We start from the raw sequence: 23,404 nt of genomic DNA, 5'->3' as shown, positions 1-23,404 counted from the left end.
AGATATGAAACCTAAACTTATAGAAAGTTTGAAACAAAGTTATAAAACGGTTAACGACACTAGTGAAAAAAAAGCCTTTAACATCACTTTTTAGACGTTTGACTCTCGAATATCCAACGTAAAAAATGACCGGTGACATTTTCTGTAAATAAAACAACTATTTAGACGTCGGCTATGAGGGGGTCCGACTTCTAAAGTCATTTAGACGTCTATTGTGGGGGAACCGATGTCTATAGATGTCTATTATGGCGGGAACCGACTTCTAAATCCTCAGCCCAGAAATCTAAAAAGTCACTTTTTAACTTCATTTAGACATCTGATCCCACAACTCCGACTTCTAAAGTCATTTAGACGTCTGTTGTAGGGGGAACCGACGTCTATAGACGTCTGTTATGGCAGGAACCGACTTCTATAGACGTCTGTTATGAGAGGAACTGACTTCTAAATGTCTGCATTAAAACACTGCGAACGCGAGGCAGCAGTTACGCGCACTCACTATTCATCATCTTCCTCGCGTTTTCTCTCCACGGGCTACATTTTTCAGGTTCATTTTCTCACTTTTGCACCGTTTAAAATTATTTTTACTCCGATTACATTACTCTTTGATGAATTATCTTTTATTTGAACCGATTAAAATGCGTTTTCGTTGAGTTTTTGTGCAGTTTTGCTCGTATCCTTGGGCAGCGTTCTTGGGCGGTGATTTCTTGCGTTTTGCACTCCTCCAATTCCCCCCAATACATTTTTAAAACCATCCAATAAAAAAAAAACGTACAATCCATTCTCTTCAACTAAAATATAAAGTTGTAAAATCGAATCACCATGAGCCAGGAGCAACTCGAGAGGCCTCAAGCGGAGAAAGATCCAATCAAATACGGCGACATTTTAGACGTCTGACCTATAGAGTCCGACGTCTATATAGACGTCTGACCTATAGAGTCCGACGTCTATATAGATGTCTGACCTATATAGTTCGACGTCTATATAGACGTCTAACCTATAGAGTCCGACGTCCCATTAACGTCACCCATAAAGACATCGGATCGGGATCTGACGTTAAAAACCTAAAATAACAGACGTCTAAAGCATTTTCTGCGTGAAATATATATGGGCACTCATATATATTTTTTATAAGGTTTATGGCATATTTTTTATATAAAAAAAATTCAAGTCAAAAATCTTAGAAAAACATGTTATATATATATATATATATATATATATATATATATATATATATATATATATATATATATATTATGAATTTAAGTATGGTTTTGTGTCTTATTGAATAAAAATAAAAAAGTAGAGTAATATATAATTAAAATAATTCATAAATTTACTTTTGTAAGATTTTAGGTTAAATACAGTGTCTTAATATTTTACATGTGTTTTGTTTAAGGATTATTGATAATGAATCTTCTCTGTATTTTTCTCTCAAAGAGACTCTAAAGTAGTTCAGATGAGTATATATGGAGTGAATAAAAAATCTTACATTGAATAAAAAAAAATAAAAATTAAGTAACATGTAAAGAAGAAAACCATAAACTCTCTCTTGATAATTAATTTTTCCGGTCTATTCTTTCTCAAAATAACCCAACAACGCCATAACTCATTATTTTTTAAATATATAAAAAACTTGTTATACAAAACTATATTTTAACAAATATAATAAATTTCAAAACAATTGTTATATGTAAATGATTATATTTGAGATCAACTTCAAATAATTAATTATTTCTTATTATAACGACTCAGACACGTGATATAATTGATTATGGTACACACTAATTTATTATCTACCAATTGATCACTTTTACAACAATTGACAAGATTAAGTTTTAATATATTAGTTATATTCTTAAAAGTATTTTTTAAAGCTTATTTAAAAAAAATTGATTGACATAAAATAAATATCATACATAACCTAGTTTTAGCTTAATTAAATGCATAAAACACATGTTCAAGCAAAGCTAAAGAATTAAAGACTTTTCAATCTTTAAAATACTTGGATCAACTTGTTTTAATGTTATTATGCATGATTGCTAGAAGGAAAAAGAAAATATATTATTTTTTCTGATTTACTTTTCATAGTTGAACTATGGCTTGCTGAATTTTTAAACATTTTCCTTTAGTCGTAACGACACGGTCTAGACTCATTTATGGTTAATAAATTGAAAATATAAATATTACAAACATTATAGGATGCAGTTTTAATTAGCAAGCAACTCTCTTATAATATCATATATGAGTTGAAGCATTTTAAGTGTTTAATATATATATATATATATATATATATATATATATATATATATATATATATATATATATATATATATATATTTTGCTGACAAAAAAATTATAGAAAAAATAAAATAGAAGAAAAAAATAACAAGAGTAATATTTTTCAATAAATTTTATTTTTTATTTTACAAATAAAAAAATTCAATAAATCTATCCATTTTTTTAATGGCTAAAAGGGTGGAAGGATCTAGCTCTAGAAAAAAAAATAGGAATTTGAGTAATAATAACTCAAAAATACCTTAAATAAGTTTTTTATTTTTAAATTCTAAATAAAAAATGTGAAAATAGTTGAGTATTGGAAGACATTAGAATGATGAGAATTGTTTTTAGTAAAGATTTATGTGAAAACAGTTTAAGTTAATTATATATAAATTAAACACTTTAAATGGAGGTAGGACACAGAACTTGTAAATAAATGCTATACAAGAGGATAGTGAGTAAGAGACCATTAATTAATTAATTATTATAGTTTGTATTTTCTATATTTTATTTATTTGTTATTTTTTGTTTAGTATCATAATCATTTTATTCTCCACTCATACTTTATTTATTTTTATGGGATATTTAAAATTTTATCCACTTTAAAATAATTTATGAAAATTAAAAAAAAAGGTGTTTATTATTTTTAATAATGATGTAGTAGTTTAGTACCAATTGTTATCGACGACTTATCGTTGACACTAAAATATATTTTTTGATTCACATTATCGTATTTCTTGTATAGTAAAAGATAACTAATAGCCAAAATACATTTAACTATGAAAAGTTAAAGTCATACTTGTAATTTATTTTTTAACACGTATAAAAAAAAACCATTTTTTTTTCTAAATCCTTTCAAATCTTATAATTTCATATTCTTACGAATCCTTTAAAATTTAAATTGCAAATTCCTAATCTTTAAAATATTACCATTACATTTTTACCAAATCTTTTAAATTTAAAAAATTCTTCAGCATCTAAACTTATTCAAGGCTAGTGATATTACATTTACCAAATTATATATATATATATATATATATATATATATATATATATATATATATATATATATATATATATATATATATATATATATATATATATATATATATATATATAAACCTCTTTCATTGAATCATTCATGGTGGTATATACCAACTGACAATAAACCCATCACACACGTTATTAACTTCCCATCTCAACCGTGACTTCCATATCATTCTCTTGCTGGCGCCATTAACGCCCTCTGCATCACCACCATACGCTAGGTTAGCGTTGGCACATTTAAATTTCTGTCACAACTTTTTATATATACAGTTCAAATTACTCTTATTATTTTTTGAATGTAATAAATTTAAAAAGCCACACAGTATTAGCTGTTATATTTAAAAGATGACGAGAAATTAGGTTAAAGAAAATGTCAACGAGAAGTCATGTACCTCTAGTTATAAATTTGTTTGTACTTTAAGCAGAGACCAACAAAACAAAACAAAAGTGAGGTCAGAGTTTTCATCATGTACTGAAAAACATAGAAATAAGACTAACATGAGTTATATGTTTGTGATTTATAAGTTACTGTGATAAATTTGAAGTGTTTGGTGATAAAATGATAGAAAGAGAGCGAAGGTGTTGTCAACATCTTTGTATTTGCATAAAGGTAAGTGACGAGGTGAGGAAGAGGTAATAACAGGAAGAGCATATGCGTACACGTGGAGGGCCAGCTGGTGTGACCAATTAGATCTAACATTCATTGTTCACAAGAGAGTAGAGAAAGAAGTTGATTGACATAAATGTTAGAAAATTTCCGTTTTGATTTTGTTTTTGTTCCTTGCAAAAGAGGAAGATGGAAAGAAAGAAGGAAAAAAGTTAGAAAGAGTGGTGGATACAATGGCATTGCAGAAGCCTCTGGTTTAGGACTGTAACTCAGGCACCCACTTACATTAAATGAAGAAATTAAGGCCGTTGAAAAGTCTCAACTACACAAACATCAATTAGGTGCTAGCATTAACTCTTTTTCACCCACCTCGTGTATCATCCATTTTCCTACTATAAATATAAAACATCTACACAACACAATCCCACATAAATTGTGAGTATATACATATATATATATACTCACAATATCATCATCATCATCATCTCATATAGATCATTGTTCGTCATGGCCAGTGAACGTGATCTGTTCTCGGCGGAGATTGTCAACCGTGGGATTGAGTCTTCTGGGCCAAACGCTGGCTCCTTGACCTTCTCCGTCAGGGTTAGGAGGCGTTTGCCGGATTTTCTTCAGTCCGTTAACCTCAAGTACGTTAAATTGGGTTACCATTATCTGATAAACCATGGCATATACTTGTTGACCATACCCGTTCTTCTGGTGGTCTTCAGTGCTGAGGTTGGAAGCCTCAGCAAAGAGGACCTTTGGAAGAAGCTTTGGGAAGATGCGCGTTACGACCTTGCCACTGTTCTTGCTTCCTTTGGGGTCTTCGTCTTCACTTTGTCTGTTTACTTCATGTCACGCCCTCGACCCATTTACCTCATTGATTTTGCATGCTTTAAACCAGATGATGAACTCAAGGTATGTTTTTGCTTTCCTTATCCTTACTTTTCACTGTTATCATATAAAACACTCTGCTTTTTTTTTTTCATAAATGCTTGATTATACCCAGAAGAATTTTCACCATCATTGGTGGATCCATTATATTGTACCCACTTCCTTTTCGTTTATCTAAACACACTGCTCATTGGCCACCTTAAATTCTTCTGGACCCTGTTCCATTTTCTCATTACAATAAATTAATCCAACTAGTGTATTTTAAAAATGTTTATTTTATTGGTTTATATGCTACAATAATTTTTTTATTAAATAACTAGTCTTTTTTTCTTTCAAATTCAATGGTCTTATAAAACAAAATTATAGGAGTTTTTAATTATAATTCATTATAAAAACTATAGTATGTAACCAAAAATGAGAAGAGATTATTAATTTGTTTTGGTAGGTCAAGAAATAATTACCACTTTAATTGTCTTAGGTTTTCAAAACTATTTATATGGTTTTTAAATTTGAATTTAAAATTTTCCAGAAATGTTTGTTTAGCTTTTTTAAGAATATTTATGATTTTAATCATAATTTTTAATAATAACATAGTTTATCTAAATACTTCGGTACTTGGTCGTTTGACATTTTTAAATGATATATATATATATATATATATATCTTCTACTATTCCAATGACTAGTAGTAATGTTATTTTTATTTTATTTTTGCATACGACAAAAGTTATATAAGTTGGATCTTAGAGGTTTATTAATACTTCAAAAATCAAACAACTCGTTTAAAACTAGTTACATAACTAAAGAGGAGTTGAACTCAACTTCTTATGGGAAATGATTAGTTACCATTGAATCGACCTTTATTACTTTTTGTTTTTCATATTTCTTTCTTTTTACAAAAAGTTGTTTTTCAAAAGAAAATCTTTACTAGTTTCTCCCTCTCTAATGTGTATGTATTAAAGGCACTTATTAACTAATAACATCAATTACAAGGTAGTTAAATAACAATAAATTTATTAGGAAAGTTTAATACGATAGGTGATCTGATCACCCTTCTCAATTCCATTTGAAAATTTAGATTTTTCACGTAAATTAAAAAATGTTTAATTGATCTCTTTAATAATTTTGCATACTATTTCAAATTTCTAACCACTTGATTTATCTTTTCATGAAATAATTTTATATCCTACAAGTACCTTGAAACACAAAGTATCCATACTCAGCTAAAAAACAGTCTTAATCACTTAACTAATTTTATATTGAAAGTCTAAAACCATCAATATGTTGAAACAAAAATAAAAAGGATAAAGATCAAAAGTTTGAAGTGGCAAAAACAAGTAATTAACTTTTGTTAGTCATTTCCAAAAATACTAACAAGAAAAAAAAATTAAGATCATCTTAACAATTTAAAACATTTATTGCTTATTGACTATAAAAATACAAAACAATCAAGGGTACTTTGCTCAAGAAAAACAATTAATGTAAGAGATAATTTGTGGAGAGATACCTTAAAATAAGACAAAAAAACAATTATAAGAAAGAATCTTGTACAAGTTGAAGATAATACCTTAATAATAAATACGTTTATTTTTAAATCTTTAATGATGTGCATACTTTTGTCAAAATAAAACTCAATTTTTGATGGAAAAAGAAAATATTAGAAAAAATTGGTATTCAGTTGCATCAAGTTTTATAGGTATGAAAAAGATGAAGTAAATGATTATACGTTGCATGGCATGGCAGGTGTCAAGGGAGGAGTTGATGGAAGTTGCAAGAAAATCAGGGAAGTTCGACGAAGAGAGTCTTCACTTCCAAAAGAGGATGTTAATGTCCTCCGGCATCGGAGACGAAACCTACATCCCCAAACCCGTTATGGCCTCCTCCGAGAACACCGCCACCATGAAGGAGGGTCGTGCAGAGGCCTCCATGGTCATGTTCGGAGCCTTGGACGAGCTCTTCGAGAAAACCCGCGTCCGCCCCAAGGACGTGGGCGTTCTGGTTGTCAACTGCAGCATCTTCAACCCCACTCCGTCGCTGTCAGCCATGATTATCAACCACTACAAGATGAGGGGGAACATCCTCAGCTACAACCTCGGAGGAATGGGGTGCAGTGCTGGGGTCATAGCCGTGGACTTGGCTAAGGATATTCTGCAAGCAAACCCTAATAACTACGCGGTGGTGGTCAGCACCGAGATGGTGGGCTACAACTGGTACCAGGGAAAAGACAGGTCCATGCTCATTCCTAACTGTTTCTTCCGCATGGGTTGCTCCGCCGTCTTGCTCTCCAACCGCCGCCGGGACTACAGCCGAGCCAAGTACCGTCTTGAGCATATTGTTCGAACACATAAGGGTGCTGATGACCGTAGCTTCAGGTTCACCTTCTTACTCTTCTGATTTTCATTCTCCTTTTGCTTTCAAAAATTTGCGTGAATTGAAATATAGAAATGAATAATACCTCTTTAAACAAATTATATACTGAAGAGAGTGGAATAGTTTTGAACTATTAGGTTTGTTATGTTGGTTGAGTTTTCTCCATATGTTAGATTATGCAGGAATTACTGATCACTGACTTCGGTTTTTTCAATTTTAACATATTATTTACTGACTTAAATTTTACTGTTCTTAACTATATTATTGTAAAAAGATTTTCAATAAACATTGTTTTTAATTCTTAAATAAGATGTGTTGGTGATTCTATTTTTTATGTAACTAAACAAAATCCTGTGAAATGACAAGATAACATAAGCCTTCTTGTACATTATCATTTGTTTGTTTACAGAAAGTTTTGTTTTTCTTTCTTCTTCTTAATTAACTTGATCTTTTGTCTTCAAAAAATGCATGTCTTTACACAATTTATGAACACATTTCAATTTAATTCTTTTCTTTAAAAACACAAGCATGTAGAGCTATATATCCCCTACCAAGATAAGATGATTTATTTTATTAAGTTGAACCTTTAGGAAATACTCCACTTTCGATGTGGACCCGTGAATAGAAAATGCATTTAACCAAAATTACAGAGACATAAGGTTGTTGGGATATATCATTAAGACTTTGCCGTCTAAATTTGGACTTTTAAGAGCTTCTATAATACTTTTCACATCACAAGGTCCTGTAACGTATTCTGATGTCAAAAAAATGCAATAGTGAAAAATATATCAGTCAAACATCACATCAAATTTGTGGATTTAATCCTCATTTGTCATCAGATATTCTGTTTATGTTGACCAATTCAGATAACTCTTTATAGTGGACTTACTAGTAGAAAATTAAGTACTTTGCATCCCATATTAAGTTCAACATCATCACAGTACACCAATTCTGACTGAAAAAGCAGATTGCAACTTGACAAAACCAGTGGCTATTACTTAAGAAAATCTTGAACAAGATTGTGCTAAAATATCTCCAAAATCATTAGTGTATGTTTAAAGAGGGTTGACATTTTAGTTCCATCCTCCAACCGTGAAGCTAATAACTGAGGAGACACGTTGGACCCCTCCTTCAAACAAAGTGTCCCACAAGGAAAATCCACTTTAACGAAAATGGAACATGCCAAGTTTCTCATCCTATTTCTATTGTTGGCAACGAATAACCATTCATGAACGAAAAGCAGCATTTCTTATTTGGTGACTGATAATAAATGTGTGTCACATAATTAGGTGTGTGTACCAAGAAGAAGATGAGCAGAAACTGAAGGGACTAAAGATCAGCAAAGACTTGATTGAGATTGGTGGTGATGCCCTAAAGACCAACATCACCACACTAGGACCGTTGGTGCTACCCTTTTCCGAGCAGCTTCTGTTCTTTGGGACCCTTGTGTGGAGGCACCTATTTGGGAGCAAAACTGATGGGAGTTCTCCATCAATGAAGAAGCCATACATTCCTGACTACAAACTGGCTTTTGAGCACTTCTGTGTGCATGCTGCAAGCAAGACCATTCTTGATGAGCTTCAGAGGAACTTGGAGCTGAGCGACAAGAACATGGAGGCATCAAGGATGACACTGCAGCGCTTTGGCAACACCTCTAGCAGCAGCATTTGGTATGAGCTGGCTTACATGGAAGCAAAGGAGAGTGTGAGAAGAGGAGACCGTGTTTGGCAACTTGCTTTTGGGTCTGGCTTCAAGTGCAACAGTGTTGTGTGGCGTGCCATGCGTAGAGTCACCAAGCCTTCAAGGAACCCTTGGCTAGACTGCATCAACAGATATCCTGCTACTCTCAACTGAAGCTAATTAATATGTTATGAATCTATGAGTGAGGTCTTTCTATGCTTAGGATTAATAAGGGTAGTTCTAAGTTCGTCTTTAAGATTTTACAACTGCTTTCAGTTTCTTTCTCTCATTTTATTATTCCTGGCTTGAGATTCTATACTTTTAATTCCTCATTGGGCACATGGCTGCTGCTGCCTCCTTGCTTAGTTTCTTTGTCTCTCATAGGATGATCATATGATTGATGTCAAAGTTCATGGATGACTTTTACTTATAGTCAATGCAACATTGTTCCATGCTTTAATTACTTTCTCTCCCTCAACTGCTAAGGAGAATTTGAAAACCGATCGCTAATATACCTTTCAAAAGTTCAATGGATATGCATTCTTACTGTGAATCAAAAACATGTATCAAGTTAGGTGCGATTATGCAACACAGATCATGAATTATAGAAGATCCACGTGAGGATATATAGATATTGTTTGAGTATTAGTGACTACTTTAACTTTTATAAGGTTGAGTTTGAATTAAATTGCCTACTTATTAATAAGGGAACCATTATCCATTAACCTATCGTATACTCAAAAAACTGTGACGATGCAGACTGAAAGTGAGAGCGCTCTTATCTCTTACAGAAGAGACTTTGTTGGTCTGTTATAAATGATGTTTGGACTGTCACCAATTCAACTCTCCCAGAACAATTCCATTTTCACACGAACCATAAGCAATTGAAATCAAAACCCTTTTGTGGTACTGATATTATCCAAAATGATATCTTAACTTTATAATTATTAATTGTTGTTGGCAAGAGAGCTTTTGGCGCAGTGGGGCAAGTTGCTGTAGATGCCATTATTATGATAGGCATAGGTGAGGTTATTAATGGTGAATTAAGTCTTAATGGGTTTGATCCAAAACATTAAAAGGTGTAAAGGAAGAGCTGGCGAGAAAGTTCTTCAATTCGATGCCAAGGTTACACGGAAAACTTCAATAGGAGATGTAGCAATGCTTCTCTCTTGTGTTTAAAATTTGTGTACTCTTTCACAGTATTTAACATTTATTAAGAACTGTACCATTGTTAATAAAAAATAACACGTGGTATCACTGACTTTATAAAAATATTTGGATCTCAATGGATTCGGCCCAAATTTATGCTTCAATACTAGGTATGGGCTATTTCTTCCTCCACCCACCTATTCTTTCCTGCACCTTCATGGATTGTGAAAAAAATGCAATTTATGTATTCTTTAGATCGTTAAACTATGGAATGTGGATACAGTCTAAAATGGACAATGATAAATCAATTGTTGATGAGTATAAATATAATTTATTATGTTTTTAATATATTATTTTATAAATATTTGTTAGGAATATCTCACTATTACTCTTTCTAAATAGAAAATCTCTTATAATAACTTCTTTTATTATCGTGGAACATTTCATGTAAATATATGTTATGCCACCTATTTAAGATTAGAGGGTTGCATAATACAAACAAGTTTTTCCAAACAAAACAACTGTGTCATATAGTATGTCTTTTTTTTTGTCTTGATATTTTAACATGGTACGAGAGTTTGGTCTCTGAACGTGGTTTTTTCTTAGGTTATAATATTGTATTTTTGTGGGTGTCTTCGGGTTGGAGTAAACACCTATTTTGGGTGATTGAAATTGTCGCATTTATTTGTTCATGAGTTTGGTCTTGATCCAAAAATTTTCATTCTTCTTTATAAGTTTTGTCTTGATCTGAAAAGTTTCGTGAGTTTGCTGCAGGTTGCAAATACTAGAACACAACAATTTAAAAAGCAACAAATCAGAAACCCTAAATGAAGGGCTTTATTTTTCTTCATCGTGTCTTTTGATAAATCTGAATCTTATCTTGTTCGGTTTAATAGCAAATATTATTCTCCTTGGGAATTTCAATATAAACTATTTGTCAAAGGCAAAGTTTTATGGGGTCATATTGATGACAAAATTCCAGCACCTACAACTCTAGCAAATTTGAACAAACGGAAAACTAAAAATGCCTAAATCATGATTTGAATACTTAGCTTTGTTGAGCTTTATTTTATTCTTAATTTGTGACATTATAATATTGCTAAGGACATGTGTGATTATATGAAAAACATATATCATTAAGACAACACAACTCAAATGTTTCAATTGGAGTATGAGATGTCTAATTTCACACAATGAGGTATTAGAAAGTGGATTTTTAAGCCTAATTCAACCCCACAAAATCGGCTTGTAAGGTGAGGTTTGCACATCACTTATATATTATAAATTGGTCTTATCTCTAGTCGATGTGGGACTTCCAACACATTAATGGGATGGTCCGATAGGGGCCCGACAACGGGTGAAAACAAAAATGTCCTCTTACAACTCGCTAGGATATGCTCTAACCATGATTCTGATACCATATTAGAAAATGGGTTTTTAAACCTAACTCAACCCCATAAAATCGGCTTGTAAGGTGAAGTTTGCACATCACTTATATATTATAAATTGGCCTTATTTCTAGTCGATGTGGGACTTCCAACTGGAGGTCTACCAATTGAGGAATATTTTTATGGTTTTTAAACTCTATAGGCTCAATATCCCAATATTATTTATGCTGGTATTTTTGGTACAAGTACTTTTGGTTGTGTTTGTTTTGTGCATCTTCATGTTCATGAACTTCACAGACTAACTAACCAATATTTTAAGTATTCTTTTATAGGCTATGCTCTTAATAAAAAAACGTTATGTTCGTTATGATCCTTAATATCATCGCATTAGAGTTTTCAGGAATGTTATTTTCTTTGAAATCAATATTTCTTTCCATTATATGGTGGATCTTCATCTTGATCTTTATCTCTTATGCCGCAATTTTTGAATTGTTCACAAAATTGAACCTCTTATATTTGCAATTCAGTTAACCATGTTGTTGTATTTTCCTTCTTTTTTAATCATGTCCTACCCATCACATTTCTTTTTCAATCAACACTAGAGACAAAAATTGATAGTTTCAATCAAAATATTGTCATCTTTAAAAACATTTTATGAGCAATATCAAGGCATTGAGGAGGATTCTTAAAGTAGTCAACAAGAATCCCAACTAGATGATGAAGACGATGTTCCTCATGTCATGATTTTCTACCTAAGTGCTACAGGATGTATATTTGATTATATATAAGAGTTTGATAAATATTTCAGAGAGTATCCTGAATCTTATACAAAGTCAATTGAGCTTGATATTTTACATTGGTGGAAAGTCAACTCAACTAGATTTCCTATCTTTGCAAACATGGCTCGAGAGGTGTTAGTCATTCCCATCTCTACCGTATCATCCAAGTGTGCATTTAGTATAGGAGGAAGGGTGGTTAATCTTTATCGTATTTTCTTAATTCCTATAATAGTGGAAGTACTTGTTTGCATACAAGATTGGTTGAAAGGAACACCTTTCTCTATATTTTTTTTATGAGGATCCTAAAGAGTTTGATAAATTTGAGCAATGTGAGTTTATAAGAAAAAATTATATATTTTTTAATTTATATTTTAAGTTTTCAAAAATGATGAAATATTTCTTTTTGTAGAGATAACCTCTCAAGATGCAGTGGGACGTTCAAGTGCTATTAATTTAGATGATTAAAGATATTTTGATAAGTTGTATTTTATTATGCAACTTATAATTGAAGATGTATTATGGTTTATGGGAGAACTTCTATTCTTGAGTAGAGAAATTTTTTCTATCTACTTAGTTTTATGTCTCTTTTATTTTGTTTATGAGGAACATATATTATTAATGAAGTGAATGAATACTACTTTTTTTTAGTTTTTTAATTGAAACAAAATGTTTAATAATTTAGTTAAGCAATTCAAAAAGAGTTCACAAATAGTTTGGTTTAAAATTAGTGCAGTTCGAAAACATATTAGGTACATAGTAGTTCGATTCATATTATAATTCAGTGTAGTTTAGTGGAGTGCAGATATAACAAAAAAATAGTTCAGTTCAATTTATCTAAACTAATTTTTAATTCATTTTAGTTCAAATAAACTAATTTTTGGTTCACTACAAGTTTTAACAGTTCAGTACAGTTCACAGTTAATTTTTTCCACCCTACTATTCATATTGTTGCAAATATGTGATTTTGTTAATGTACCAAGCATACTAAATTGGATTGTCATTATATTCAGGAAGCCTTGAACAACAATTGCATCCCTCTCCCTTACATATCTGTTGATCTTCAAGGTGATTAATTTTACCCAAGTTACAAATAAACAGCACCATCAATGCCTTGTCAGAAAATTGTTTCTTGTTGACTTACCAACATCAATTTGAAAGGGATGTTGATGTATAAATGTAATTTATTGTGTCTTTAATAGATTATTTTAAATCTTTTACAGACAGTGATTAGGAATCCGTGACAATTACTCCTTGTAAATAGAGAATCTCCTATAATTTCTCTCTTTATTGCATACCTCTCCAAATCTTTTATGTAAATATATGTTATGTAACCTATTTAAGAATGAAAGCTGCATAATAGAAGCAAGCTTTTTCAAACAAAGATATTGTGTCATATAATATGCTCTCTTTTGTCTTGATATTTTGGCATCAATAACTACAAAAATATACACTACCATCTCACAATTGCTTTTATTAATTTTCTATTCAATAAATTAGTTTATATTTTAATTAAGATTAAAATACTTGATGAAAACGAAGATTTTAAGAAAATTTGTCAGGAGTAAGCTAGAAAAAGTTAATTATAAATCCTCCAAAGTAAAGACTTAAAAAAAACAGTAATGAGTTTTTAAGATTTTTTTTTTGAAATGTGAAAGTATTGACTAATGGTTGAATATGATGAGAAATTTGATTAATGAGCTTGAGTCTCGTACTATTTGGTGTTTGCATTTTTTCTAGAAATATGAAGTTCAAAGTTAGAAATGTTTTTCATGAAGGAATGATAAAGAACAAATAGGTTGTTTAAGTTTTTTCCTCTATGTTTATATTTATTTTTTTATAATAGATATTATTGGTCAATATGTGTGAAGTGTAATTTTTTTATATAAATTTGGTGCAAATTCCTTATAATTTTTCTTTTATTTTATTTTAATAAAATCTTCATGTGATGCTAATGATATCTAATATGAGTAGGGATGACAATGAATTAAGTTGGATAAAGATAATGTTTACTTGTTACTTGATCCATAAAAAATCTATTCGTTATTTGTCCTGTTATTCTTGAATATCTATTTTAAAAATACTTGCAGAATTCAAAAAATCTACAATAGATACCCGCAAATATTTAGAAAAAGATATTTTATAAATTTTGAAAATAAAATTACAAAAAATATAAAATATGATATAAATTAAATAAAATATAAGATAAATTTTAACTTTAATTTAATTTAATAAAATATAAATTAAATTTTAATTTCAATTAAATTTAATTTAATAAAATACAAATTAAATTATAATTTTAAACGAATACGTACAAATAGATCAGATAATACGCATACTCTATCCATTTATAAATAAATATTAAAATACTTATTTATTTATCATAAATTTAATCCAAAAATTCACTAGTATAAGTAATTTTATCATCTAAACATAATTTATTTAATTTAATTACATAATTTAGTTGTCATAAATTATTATAAGAATAGTCGGTGATGAGATATAATTAAATATGTAATCCCAAAACATATTTGAAATTATATAATTTGGAATCTATATTCATTCCAGCATAGTAAAAATATATAATATATTCTTAATTATATCGTTCATATTACAATTTAAAATTTGGATTTTACACACCATAATAAATTCATTACTTTTAGATTATACCTATAAACGATTAAAACTTTTCCCATAAATTGACCTCTAAAGGTGCTATAAAAGGCCTGACATATATCTTAATGCACCTTATATTACAAAACTAAGTTGCAATATCAATTAGAACTAAAAATACAAAAGGATAAATTTGAGATGTGGTGGAGGATACTCATTTGATGAAAAGTTCCCTCATTTAATATGTTAGCCATGATTTCTCGAAGGTCTGAGTTTAACGGTAATATATCAAATCCTATTTTAGTTTTATTTTTTCCATTTAACATTTTTATAGAATTTGGGTAAAACTATGAATATTATTAGCCTAGTGTATTAAAGAGAATGAGATGGAATGTAAAATTTAGATATTTGATCAAATTTATTCATGTTTGATTTAAATTTATCTTATAGCATAAACATTTCTATAACTTTTTTAAAACCCTATGAGAATAATCTAGGAAAAATCTACAAGCTATTTTCAACTTATTTTAATAAGTTCTGTGAATGGAACCTCCCAAGCAATTAATGTTTGACTTTATAAGGGTCACTTATGAATGTGAGGTCTACCTCTCTTTTTTCTCAATCATAAATTTCTTTTAGTTCATTGAGTATTCAAGGTAATATTGGTATTCTGAATAAAAACCTTTCAGAAAGAAATAAAAAATAAATAAAATTATTCATTCCATAAGTTAAAATTAGATTATATAAAATATAATTTGTAAAATCAATACTTTTAATGGTTTCACATTTGTAACCAAAAACACAACAGACTTGTTAGCTGTTTACTGCGTTTCTCTCGGTTGCTTTTGCCTCACTTTTAATTCTTCCTTTTCACTTCCTTTTGAAGATGTGGCAGAGTGGTCCTAGGGATACCATTAATGCAAGTCTGTAGCAAACAATTACACTTTCCACTGTACAAAATTAAGAACCAAGAATCTGTTTTACTATAATATTTTTCAAACATGAACCGAAGAGGTCTACGATCACTACTGTTGTTCTCTGTTTTTTTTTTCACTTTTAGTCGCAAATTAAATAATAGAAAGAGAATCGCACGAACTGATATGATATTGTTCAATATCAAAATACACAGTGATATAATAGCAAGGGGTGTATAAATGTTCATCAATCAAATTGATGGTACCTGCCTCAACAGATATTTTGCAAGCTTTATTTGCTATCCAAAAATAAAGCAGTGAAATGGGGCCGAGGAAAGAAATATGAAATTGAGAGCATCAAATGAAAGCAACTAATCCTTGTAGTGTCACGCTAACCAATCGTCGTCCATACTGTCAAAATCTGCAATATCCATGCTGTTTGTATCATTGTCAAGAAAGAAAGAAAAAGAAAAACGATCAGTATGAGGCATAATATGGATTGGAAAGTCCAAATCAATAAAGGTATGACCCTATTAGAATCGTCGCCGCCACAATTCACACAAAATAAGAACTAGAACAAAAAAATTATTGTGGTGGGTAGATCAAACTAATGCAGAGTTTTCAACATAACTAGTCTATCATAATGTGTAAGACCTATTCATCATAAAGACTAAAATCAAACTCTAATAACAATTTAAAATATATATATATATATATATATATATATATATATATATATATATATATATATATATATATATATATATATATCTTTTAACATTAGCAATAGTAAAATAGTATAATATGGACTACGACGTGCCTCAAGAATCGACTGGACCATGCCTTACAAATTGACTGTTGTACAAGGCCTACCAGAGGCCCAAAAGAAGGGAACATACCATAAACCAGATAGCTTCTGCATGACCGAGAAAATCGTACACTAAGATACAGAGAAGATTGCCTTTAAGGGGTACAATTCTATACCACTTGAAGGTACATAGGGCTGTAAAGCCCTCCCAGCTACTCGAGTTTGGCTAAAGGTGAGAAGAGAACTGTTTCAAAAGAATCAATAAAAGACTCAAAATCGAATATGGGGATTGACAGAAAAAAAGAAGATATAACTATTAGAATTTTGACTCTTGACTTGTGCTCCATAACCAAGTTTAGCAAGTTCAGCACAAAACCGACCAGGATAATTACTATTCAATTGTATTCCAGAGGAATTCAATCAACAGTTCAGCCTGAGCAAGCTAGATCACATCGTAATCTAAGTATCGGAAGGAATTAGCATACAAATGTCTCTGTAAGATCCAAAAGAAGAAAAAGTATAATGAACTCATGTACAAAATTATCCCACCAAGAATTAAAATAACAGTAACATAGATCTCTAATTCTATAGGAGTAGAAAAGAACAAATCTTGTGTGCGTAAAGAAAGGTGAAACCTAATCAAATTTCCACTGCCGTAATAAGAAACGCTATACCAAACTGCAAACTGCCCTGTTCCTTTTCCTCACTAGGAGAGGTACAAATAAAAAACACCTCAAACAAAATTCATTTTTCAAAAATTAAGAAACTTATCTTCAGCTTACCGAGGCAAGGAAGAATCCTGAAAATAATCCACCGAGCACTGCTCTAAGCAGCTCTCGTTTGCATTCAACCAAGCTGGAAACTCCAAAAGTTGGTCAAAATTATGGTTTGTGTCCTCTTCGTTCTTGTCTTCAGGTCCCCTGTGTTCTATGTTTTTCAAAAACTTGAACCAACAAGCTGATTTGACCAAATTCATGGTGTCATTCCATTCCATTTGATATTGCTCTCCCAACGATCTGATCTCTGCCATACCCTCATCGTCCACGGCTGTGTGTAAGCCTCCATTTACCTGTCTTGCAGCATTGGATTCAACAGTATCCCCCATTGAATATAACTCCTCTCCCTGTGATATTCCAAGGGAAGGAAGTTCCTCTGGAGAAGACGAGATTGCAGATGAGTTAGACGATGATGATGAGTTATTGAAGAGAAAGGTAGCATCTAAGTTGTTGAAATCTTGAAAGTTGAGATTCAATCCTAAAGTCTGATTAGGAAGTATGAAATTGGGGTTTTCAGTCATAAGGTGTGGTGGAGTGATTGGGGAAGCAGCGGGCCAGGTGTAAGAATTTGGAACCGAAGGAGGAGGTTGGAATAAGCATGAATAGTGGGATAAGCATGAATAGGATAAATCATCCGTGTAGCCTGAAAAATTGGATGTGCATGCAGGATAAATTCTTGGATTTCGCCTGGACTTAAATTTTCCATCTTGATCAAAAGTTAGACACTGGGATGGCTGGAGGGATACTGATGGCCTTCTCTGCTGTTCTTGTGTCTGTTGCTGTTGCTGCTTCTGTTCACTTGCTTCTTTCATAGCTGCCCTGTGAAATTTCAAGGCAGTGACAATCTCCCTCCGAGCCTCTGCCATGTTCAAAAGCCTTTCTTGATAAGGCCTACTGGTGTGGAGTCTCCTCCTAACTTGTTTTTTATGTTGTTGAGGTTGCATGGACTGCTGTGCTCGACGAGCATCTACAACTTTCCCATGTTTTGAATTATGACCATGGGAAACCCCACCGTTCACAAAAAAACTTTGGCCTTTCGCATAGATGGAGCCTTTTGTTCCTGAGGTGGTTAGTTGTTTCACTAGGCTACGGATGTATGCGCTAGGGAGAGGAGGTTGTTCAAGCTTACTGAGTTTATCTAATTCCATTCTTCTTACTTTAAAGAGGAACGGCCTATCTGTGTGTGGCTAGGTATCAACTTTGCTCAAAAGATTTCAGATAGGAAATAAATTGGAAGAATCATATGGGTCTTCTCCTACAATTGTGAGGGACAAACAAATTACGCAATACAGTGGCAGATGGTGATCAGAAGGAAATCCTGGTCCTCCTGGATGGCTTATGAGGGTTATAAATAGTTGGGGACAGCCTAGTAGGGGCTTTAAAATATTTTGGACTTTATTTACCAAAAAATGTTGGACTTTTCCTTGTTTTGGCAAACTACGTTTATTGCCAACTTATAGCTTCCTTTAAATAAATTTTAAATGAATTCTTCTAAGCGTTGGTCTTACCATCCGATATCTTCAACAATAATTCTAACTTGTTTCACCTCCATGAATAGCTACACAGCTTTTTTCTTCTAGAATAAAGGTCTTTTTAATGGCTTGCAATAGCATATATTTAAGTTTTCACATTCCACAGGAAGAAGATATTTAGAAGATTACCACACTGAGAAAGATAAAAACAGAGAAATAGCAACCATATATAAAAGAACAAATAAAGGCTCTTAACAATGTAAGCTTTCCTTTTAAGCACATGCACTAAAGATGAACATGAACTAATATTACTGCAGTTTTAGCTTCATATTCTCCAAGAGACAACTAAAATATACCATAAAAAACTTTCAAAATGGAAATACAAAGTATTTTCTAAAATCATAAAATAAAACAAAACATGATAAAAATGGAGATTTCGAATGAAACTATTGGAAGTCTCACATCAACCATAGATAATCGACCATAGATAACGTCAATTTAGAGTATGTATGTAGGTGCAAACTTCACCTTATAAACCGGTTTTGTAGGATTGAATTAAATTTAAAATCCACTTCTTAACATGGTATCGGAGTCATGGGTTAAAGCCTATCCTAGCAAGATTTGTGTTTGTTGGGTATATCATTCCACCAACTATCGGACCGCTATCACACCACCCATTAATGTCTAGTTCCACGCACAAGATGTATATACCTCGGTATGAGGAGGGTGTGTTGGAAATCTCACATCGACTAGAGATAAAGCCAATTTAGAATATATATGTGGATACAAACCTCACCTTACAAGCTGGTTTTGTAGGGTTGAGTTAGACTTAAAATCTACTTCTTAACAGAAACTTTCATTTTCAATACAAATTTTCCTTATCGTGAAAGAAGACAAAAAATTGGATCATGTTGTGCTCAAGAGTTGGGGCTCTAAACCGGAGAACAAAAAAGAATGAACAATCTAGTTCAAAGTTAATAGTACTTTAAGCCAAAAAATCCAAGTCCCTCAGCCTTGGAGTTGTCTTCTTATTTATAGCCTCCAAGGTTTCACATCATATATCCCTAAGCCAAAAAATATAATAACTACCCAAAAATATAATAACTATAAGATACGATATCTTCTAAATCATAAGAATCTATTAATAAAATAAACACCTCCTAAGAGACTTGGACCCAATTCGTGGGCACAATAACTTTGTTGTATTTTCAAAACTCTCCAATATGCCCAAAGTAGGTATCACATGTGTTTGAGTTGGTTCATGGCAATTTATCCATCTCTACATTCAGATTCATGATTTGAGTCAAACCCTTGGAAAACAAGATAGTACAAATCATATATTCAAGCATGGATGATAAAAGATAAAAGTAATACTCATAATATCAACACTTTAAAAGTCATGTGAAGTTTTATTTTAATCTTGCCATCCAAATCCAATCTAGTAGTCTATATTTATATTTCCCATTGCTCACAATAGAAATTCTCATTTGTTACACTCCTTTGTCGTAAGTAGGACAAGCAAATATAATTACTAATGGCTGTAATCTACGTTTTTTCAACATGAGTACTATGCATTGTTGATGAGTTTCATTTTCTTTTCTTTCGGCAAGCTTTGCCAGTCAGCAATTGCCACTACTTACATCACCTTATTGTGCAATGACCATATTTGCTTTTGACAATCTATGAGCATTTTTGCTACCAGCAGTTGTTGTGTCTTGTGAACATTTTTACCTTCCTATAGTTGCCTTGTTCTCTAAGCACTATTTCTGTTTTTCGGTAATTGTTGTGTCATTAAGCATTTTTTTCTTTCAGGCAATTGTTGTGCCCTTTGATCAATTTTGCTTTCCACCCGTATGCTCATTGAACATTTTGTGCTTTCTGGCAAATGTCATGTCATTTTATTTACCCATTTTTACTCTTTGATAGTTGGTGTGCTCTCTAACCATTTTTAACAAGCTTGACTCCTGATACATATATTTCAACTTGAAGAAGGTATTGAAGATATGGTTTTGAAAGGACGAAGCATATTAAAGATTGATTGTCGCTTTGAAGGAGAGAAAGTCATGTTTAGCACTAGCTTTGTCATTATTTACTTCGTCAGCTCCAACTACAACCTAACTAACATGTTCACTAAGTCTCTCAAGGGGTCATATGCATCAATGACATTTGTAACAACGTGTTTCATATGATTTGGCTTGAGCGCAAGCGTTAGAGATATGATTTGATTAAGTTAACATAGGGAAATAGGTGTGATTTGATAGGGATACCTCACCAAATATTTATCTTTATTAGATATTGATTTTGTTCCTTATTAATGTACCTCTTCTTCATTATAAATAAGTATACTTATGTGTGTACACAACACACAAAATTCAATATATTTATTTTCAATTTCTTTCTTCTCAACGTAGTACCAGAGCGGTACCACCTTCCATGACCTGATTTGTCACTAATCATTTCAACAAAGTACATAAGACACTAATATCCTTGAAAACAAAACACAATAAATAGAGAAATTTACTCCAAATATAAGAACCTACCTTAGAACGTGCCCGAAAAAAACTCATTAGTAAGAAGCACTAATTATGCTACATTTGCTAATCAACAATATGTTGATGATAGTAATCTTATGGAGCAACATCGTCGTCCAAACAAAAGCTTTGACTATAGTGGTATCACATTTTCATACAGGATTTCAAGAAGAACATCCCTTGATTTGGAAAATGTGTATGGAACACAGAAAGTAACACTGTAACATAGATCAAGACTCCAAATGATTAAAAGGGAATATGAGTATATAAAGTAAAAGAATAAATTATTATAATTCATCGTCTCTATATAGTGCCCTGTGTAGAAAGCTCAATTTGTTTTAGTCCCTATCTCGCAACTCAAAAAAACTGAAACATATAAAAGAAATCTCAAACATTTTGTGCAAAAAATTGACCAAGTTAGGAAAAAAATAGATATATTCTTTAAAACACCAATTCTTTAAATGCTTATGTTAGTGAATAAAATTCTTTTGCAGCACATTTCACTTTGTACTAATGATTAAATAAATTTAAAATAATAAATGGCAGGCTTCCTACTATAAAATATGCAATATTTACTGTAGTAAATGATTTATTAGGGACAAATAATTTCATAACACGCACGTTAAGCATACCAAAATATTTTGTTCTACTTTACTGAACAAAATACTGCACAATTTTACTGTGAAAAAGACAAATTCAATATGGGTAAATGGATATTATATAACTGTGTGGCCAATAGATCCTTCATAGCATCAAATATCATGCATTTCTACAACAAAGATGAACCCTCTTAAAAGATAAACTCTCTTGATCACATTGTATTAAAGATCAACACTCTAAAAAGCTTAAATGGTTTGGCGAAGAATCAAGAATAACTTTATGGTTTACATCTAACTTATGGTTTCTAGTATGAATTAGAAATAGCATACTTAAGCCGGAAAGAAAAGACTATACATGAACTAGAATGGAACAAGTAGGATTTATGAATTATTCATGCAATAGTCATAGGCATGAATTATTCAATGTGTACCCTAAAAATTGTCAAGGAATGTGAGAGATCTCCATGACATGCCACAAGTGAAGTTGAGACCTTATCCCATCCAAAACCTTAAGATATTAAGTTTGAATGTCCTTCTTACTTACAAAAGCTCAATTTGTTTATTTCCACCCAATGTAGGACTTTTTCTCTAACACTTGTCACTTCAATTTGTTCTCCCACAAGGAAAATTCACAAGCAAAACACACATATGAAGTTGACTTTACATCAAACCCAAAACCTTAGGTGGCATAATGATTGTGAATTCCTCTAGCTTATATGTTCTCAATTTGCTCATTACTATACCCCATGTAAACTTTGCTCACACTTGTCACTCCAACCATGTTCCCTTTATGTGAATCTCTTTCACGTGATTGTCCCTCCCAAGTTTCATAAATACAAGGGACATCATCAATAGACCACAAGAAAATCACACAAGTGAACATCATATTAAACCCAAAATATCTATTATACATTATACTCGAGGATCACTCTCACTTTTAAGTTGCTCAACATGCATATTTCTACCTGATGTCACTTACAGTTGTCATTCAAACAAAAATATCCACTCACATAATTAAATAAAAACAATCCAACCAAAATACTCTAAAAATCAAATGAGAGAATCCTAGTTTAAACCTTAGTAAGAGCTTTGTAATCAACCTAATTATCATGGCATTCCCATCTATATCAATATAAAAGTTAAAAAAAAAATATGAAAATTACAAATACAGTTAGGAGTAATCAAATTACTGCATCTACTATGGATAGAAGTTTGACATATTCAGATATTGTCTTAAAGCTATCACTTCTCATAAAAGTGAAATGGCAGAGGATAGGCATAGGGGTACTCATGGCGTTGAACAATTATTGGTATTTCAGTGCCTTGTCTGCAACTGCAAGTATTATGTTATGGGACCAAGCTTCTAAAACGTCAGCAAGAGCCTATGCAGAATAAGTGAAGAATCTTCATTAGTGCTGCAACCTTGTCTTATATTTCCTATATATTGCATGACAGAAGGAGAGAAACTCCAATTTTTCTGTTTAATCAAGTTGAACACCATCTG

General features: G+C 31.6%; 2 protein-coding genes across 4 annotated transcripts; one reads left to right on the top strand and one right to left on the bottom strand.

Annotated features, from left to right (window-relative positions):
- The first annotated feature begins 4,362 nt into the window (after positions 1-4,362).
- On the top strand, positions 4,363-9,334 carry LOC108331892 (3-ketoacyl-CoA synthase 10). Its single transcript, XM_017566893.2, has 3 exons — positions 4,363-4,849; positions 6,568-7,196; positions 8,484-9,334. The coding sequence occupies exons 1-3, from the start codon at positions 4,439-4,441 to the stop codon at positions 9,046-9,048; spliced, it is 1,605 nt and encodes a 534-aa protein (XP_017422382.1). The 5' UTR covers positions 4,363-4,438; the 3' UTR covers positions 9,049-9,334.
- A 6,541-nt stretch (positions 9,335-15,875) lies between these two features.
- LOC108331980 (uncharacterized) lies at positions 15,876-18,744 on the bottom strand. Of its 3 annotated transcripts, XM_017567039.2 has the most exons (3): positions 17,305-18,744; positions 16,614-16,766; positions 15,876-16,149 (listed from the first exon to the last, which is right to left on the bottom strand). In XM_017567039.2, the coding sequence occupies exons 1-2, from the start codon at positions 18,444-18,446 to the stop codon at positions 16,655-16,657; spliced, it is 1,254 nt and encodes a 417-aa protein (XP_017422528.1). In that variant the 5' UTR covers positions 18,447-18,744; the 3' UTR covers positions 15,876-16,149; positions 16,614-16,654. The 3 variants fall into 3 exon arrangements, with proteins under 3 accessions (XP_017422528.1, XP_017422530.1, XP_017422529.1); XM_017567041.2 differs by lacking the exon at positions 16,614-16,766 and having other exon boundaries at positions 15,876-16,135; positions 17,305-18,738; XM_017567040.2 differs by lacking the exon at positions 16,614-16,766 and having other exon boundaries at positions 17,305-18,732.
- Positions 18,745-23,404: the final 4,660 nt, after the last annotated feature.

Source organism: Vigna angularis, chromosome 4 (assembly GCF_016808095.1).
Source record: "Vigna angularis cultivar LongXiaoDou No.4 chromosome 4, ASM1680809v1, whole genome shotgun sequence".
NCBI classification, from domain to species: domain Eukaryota; kingdom Viridiplantae; phylum Streptophyta; class Magnoliopsida; order Fabales; family Fabaceae; genus Vigna; species Vigna angularis.
The sequence above is the reverse complement of the archived record's forward strand: the minus strand, read 5'-3'. Positions and strand labels throughout refer to the sequence as shown.

Bases quoted from the DNA above. Each gene is read 5' to 3' on its own strand.
- LOC108331980 (XM_017567039.2), bottom strand. From the start codon at position 18,446: ATGGAATTAGATAAACTCAGTAAGCTTGAACAACCTCCTCTCCCTAGC. The intron at 16,767-17,304 runs GTAAGCTGAAGA...CTTTTGAAACAG, and splicing joins CAGGATTCTTCCTTGCCTCG to TTCTCTTCTCACCTTTAGCC.
- LOC108331892 (XM_017566893.2), top strand. From the start codon at position 4,439: ATGGCCAGTGAACGTGATCTGTTCTCGGCGGAGATTGTCAACCGTGGG. The intron at 4,850-6,567 runs GTATGTTTTTGC...ATGGCATGGCAG, and splicing joins AACCAGATGATGAACTCAAG to GTGTCAAGGGAGGAGTTGAT. The intron at 7,197-8,483 runs GTTCACCTTCTT...TCACATAATTAG, and splicing joins GCTGATGACCGTAGCTTCAG to GTGTGTGTACCAAGAAGAAG.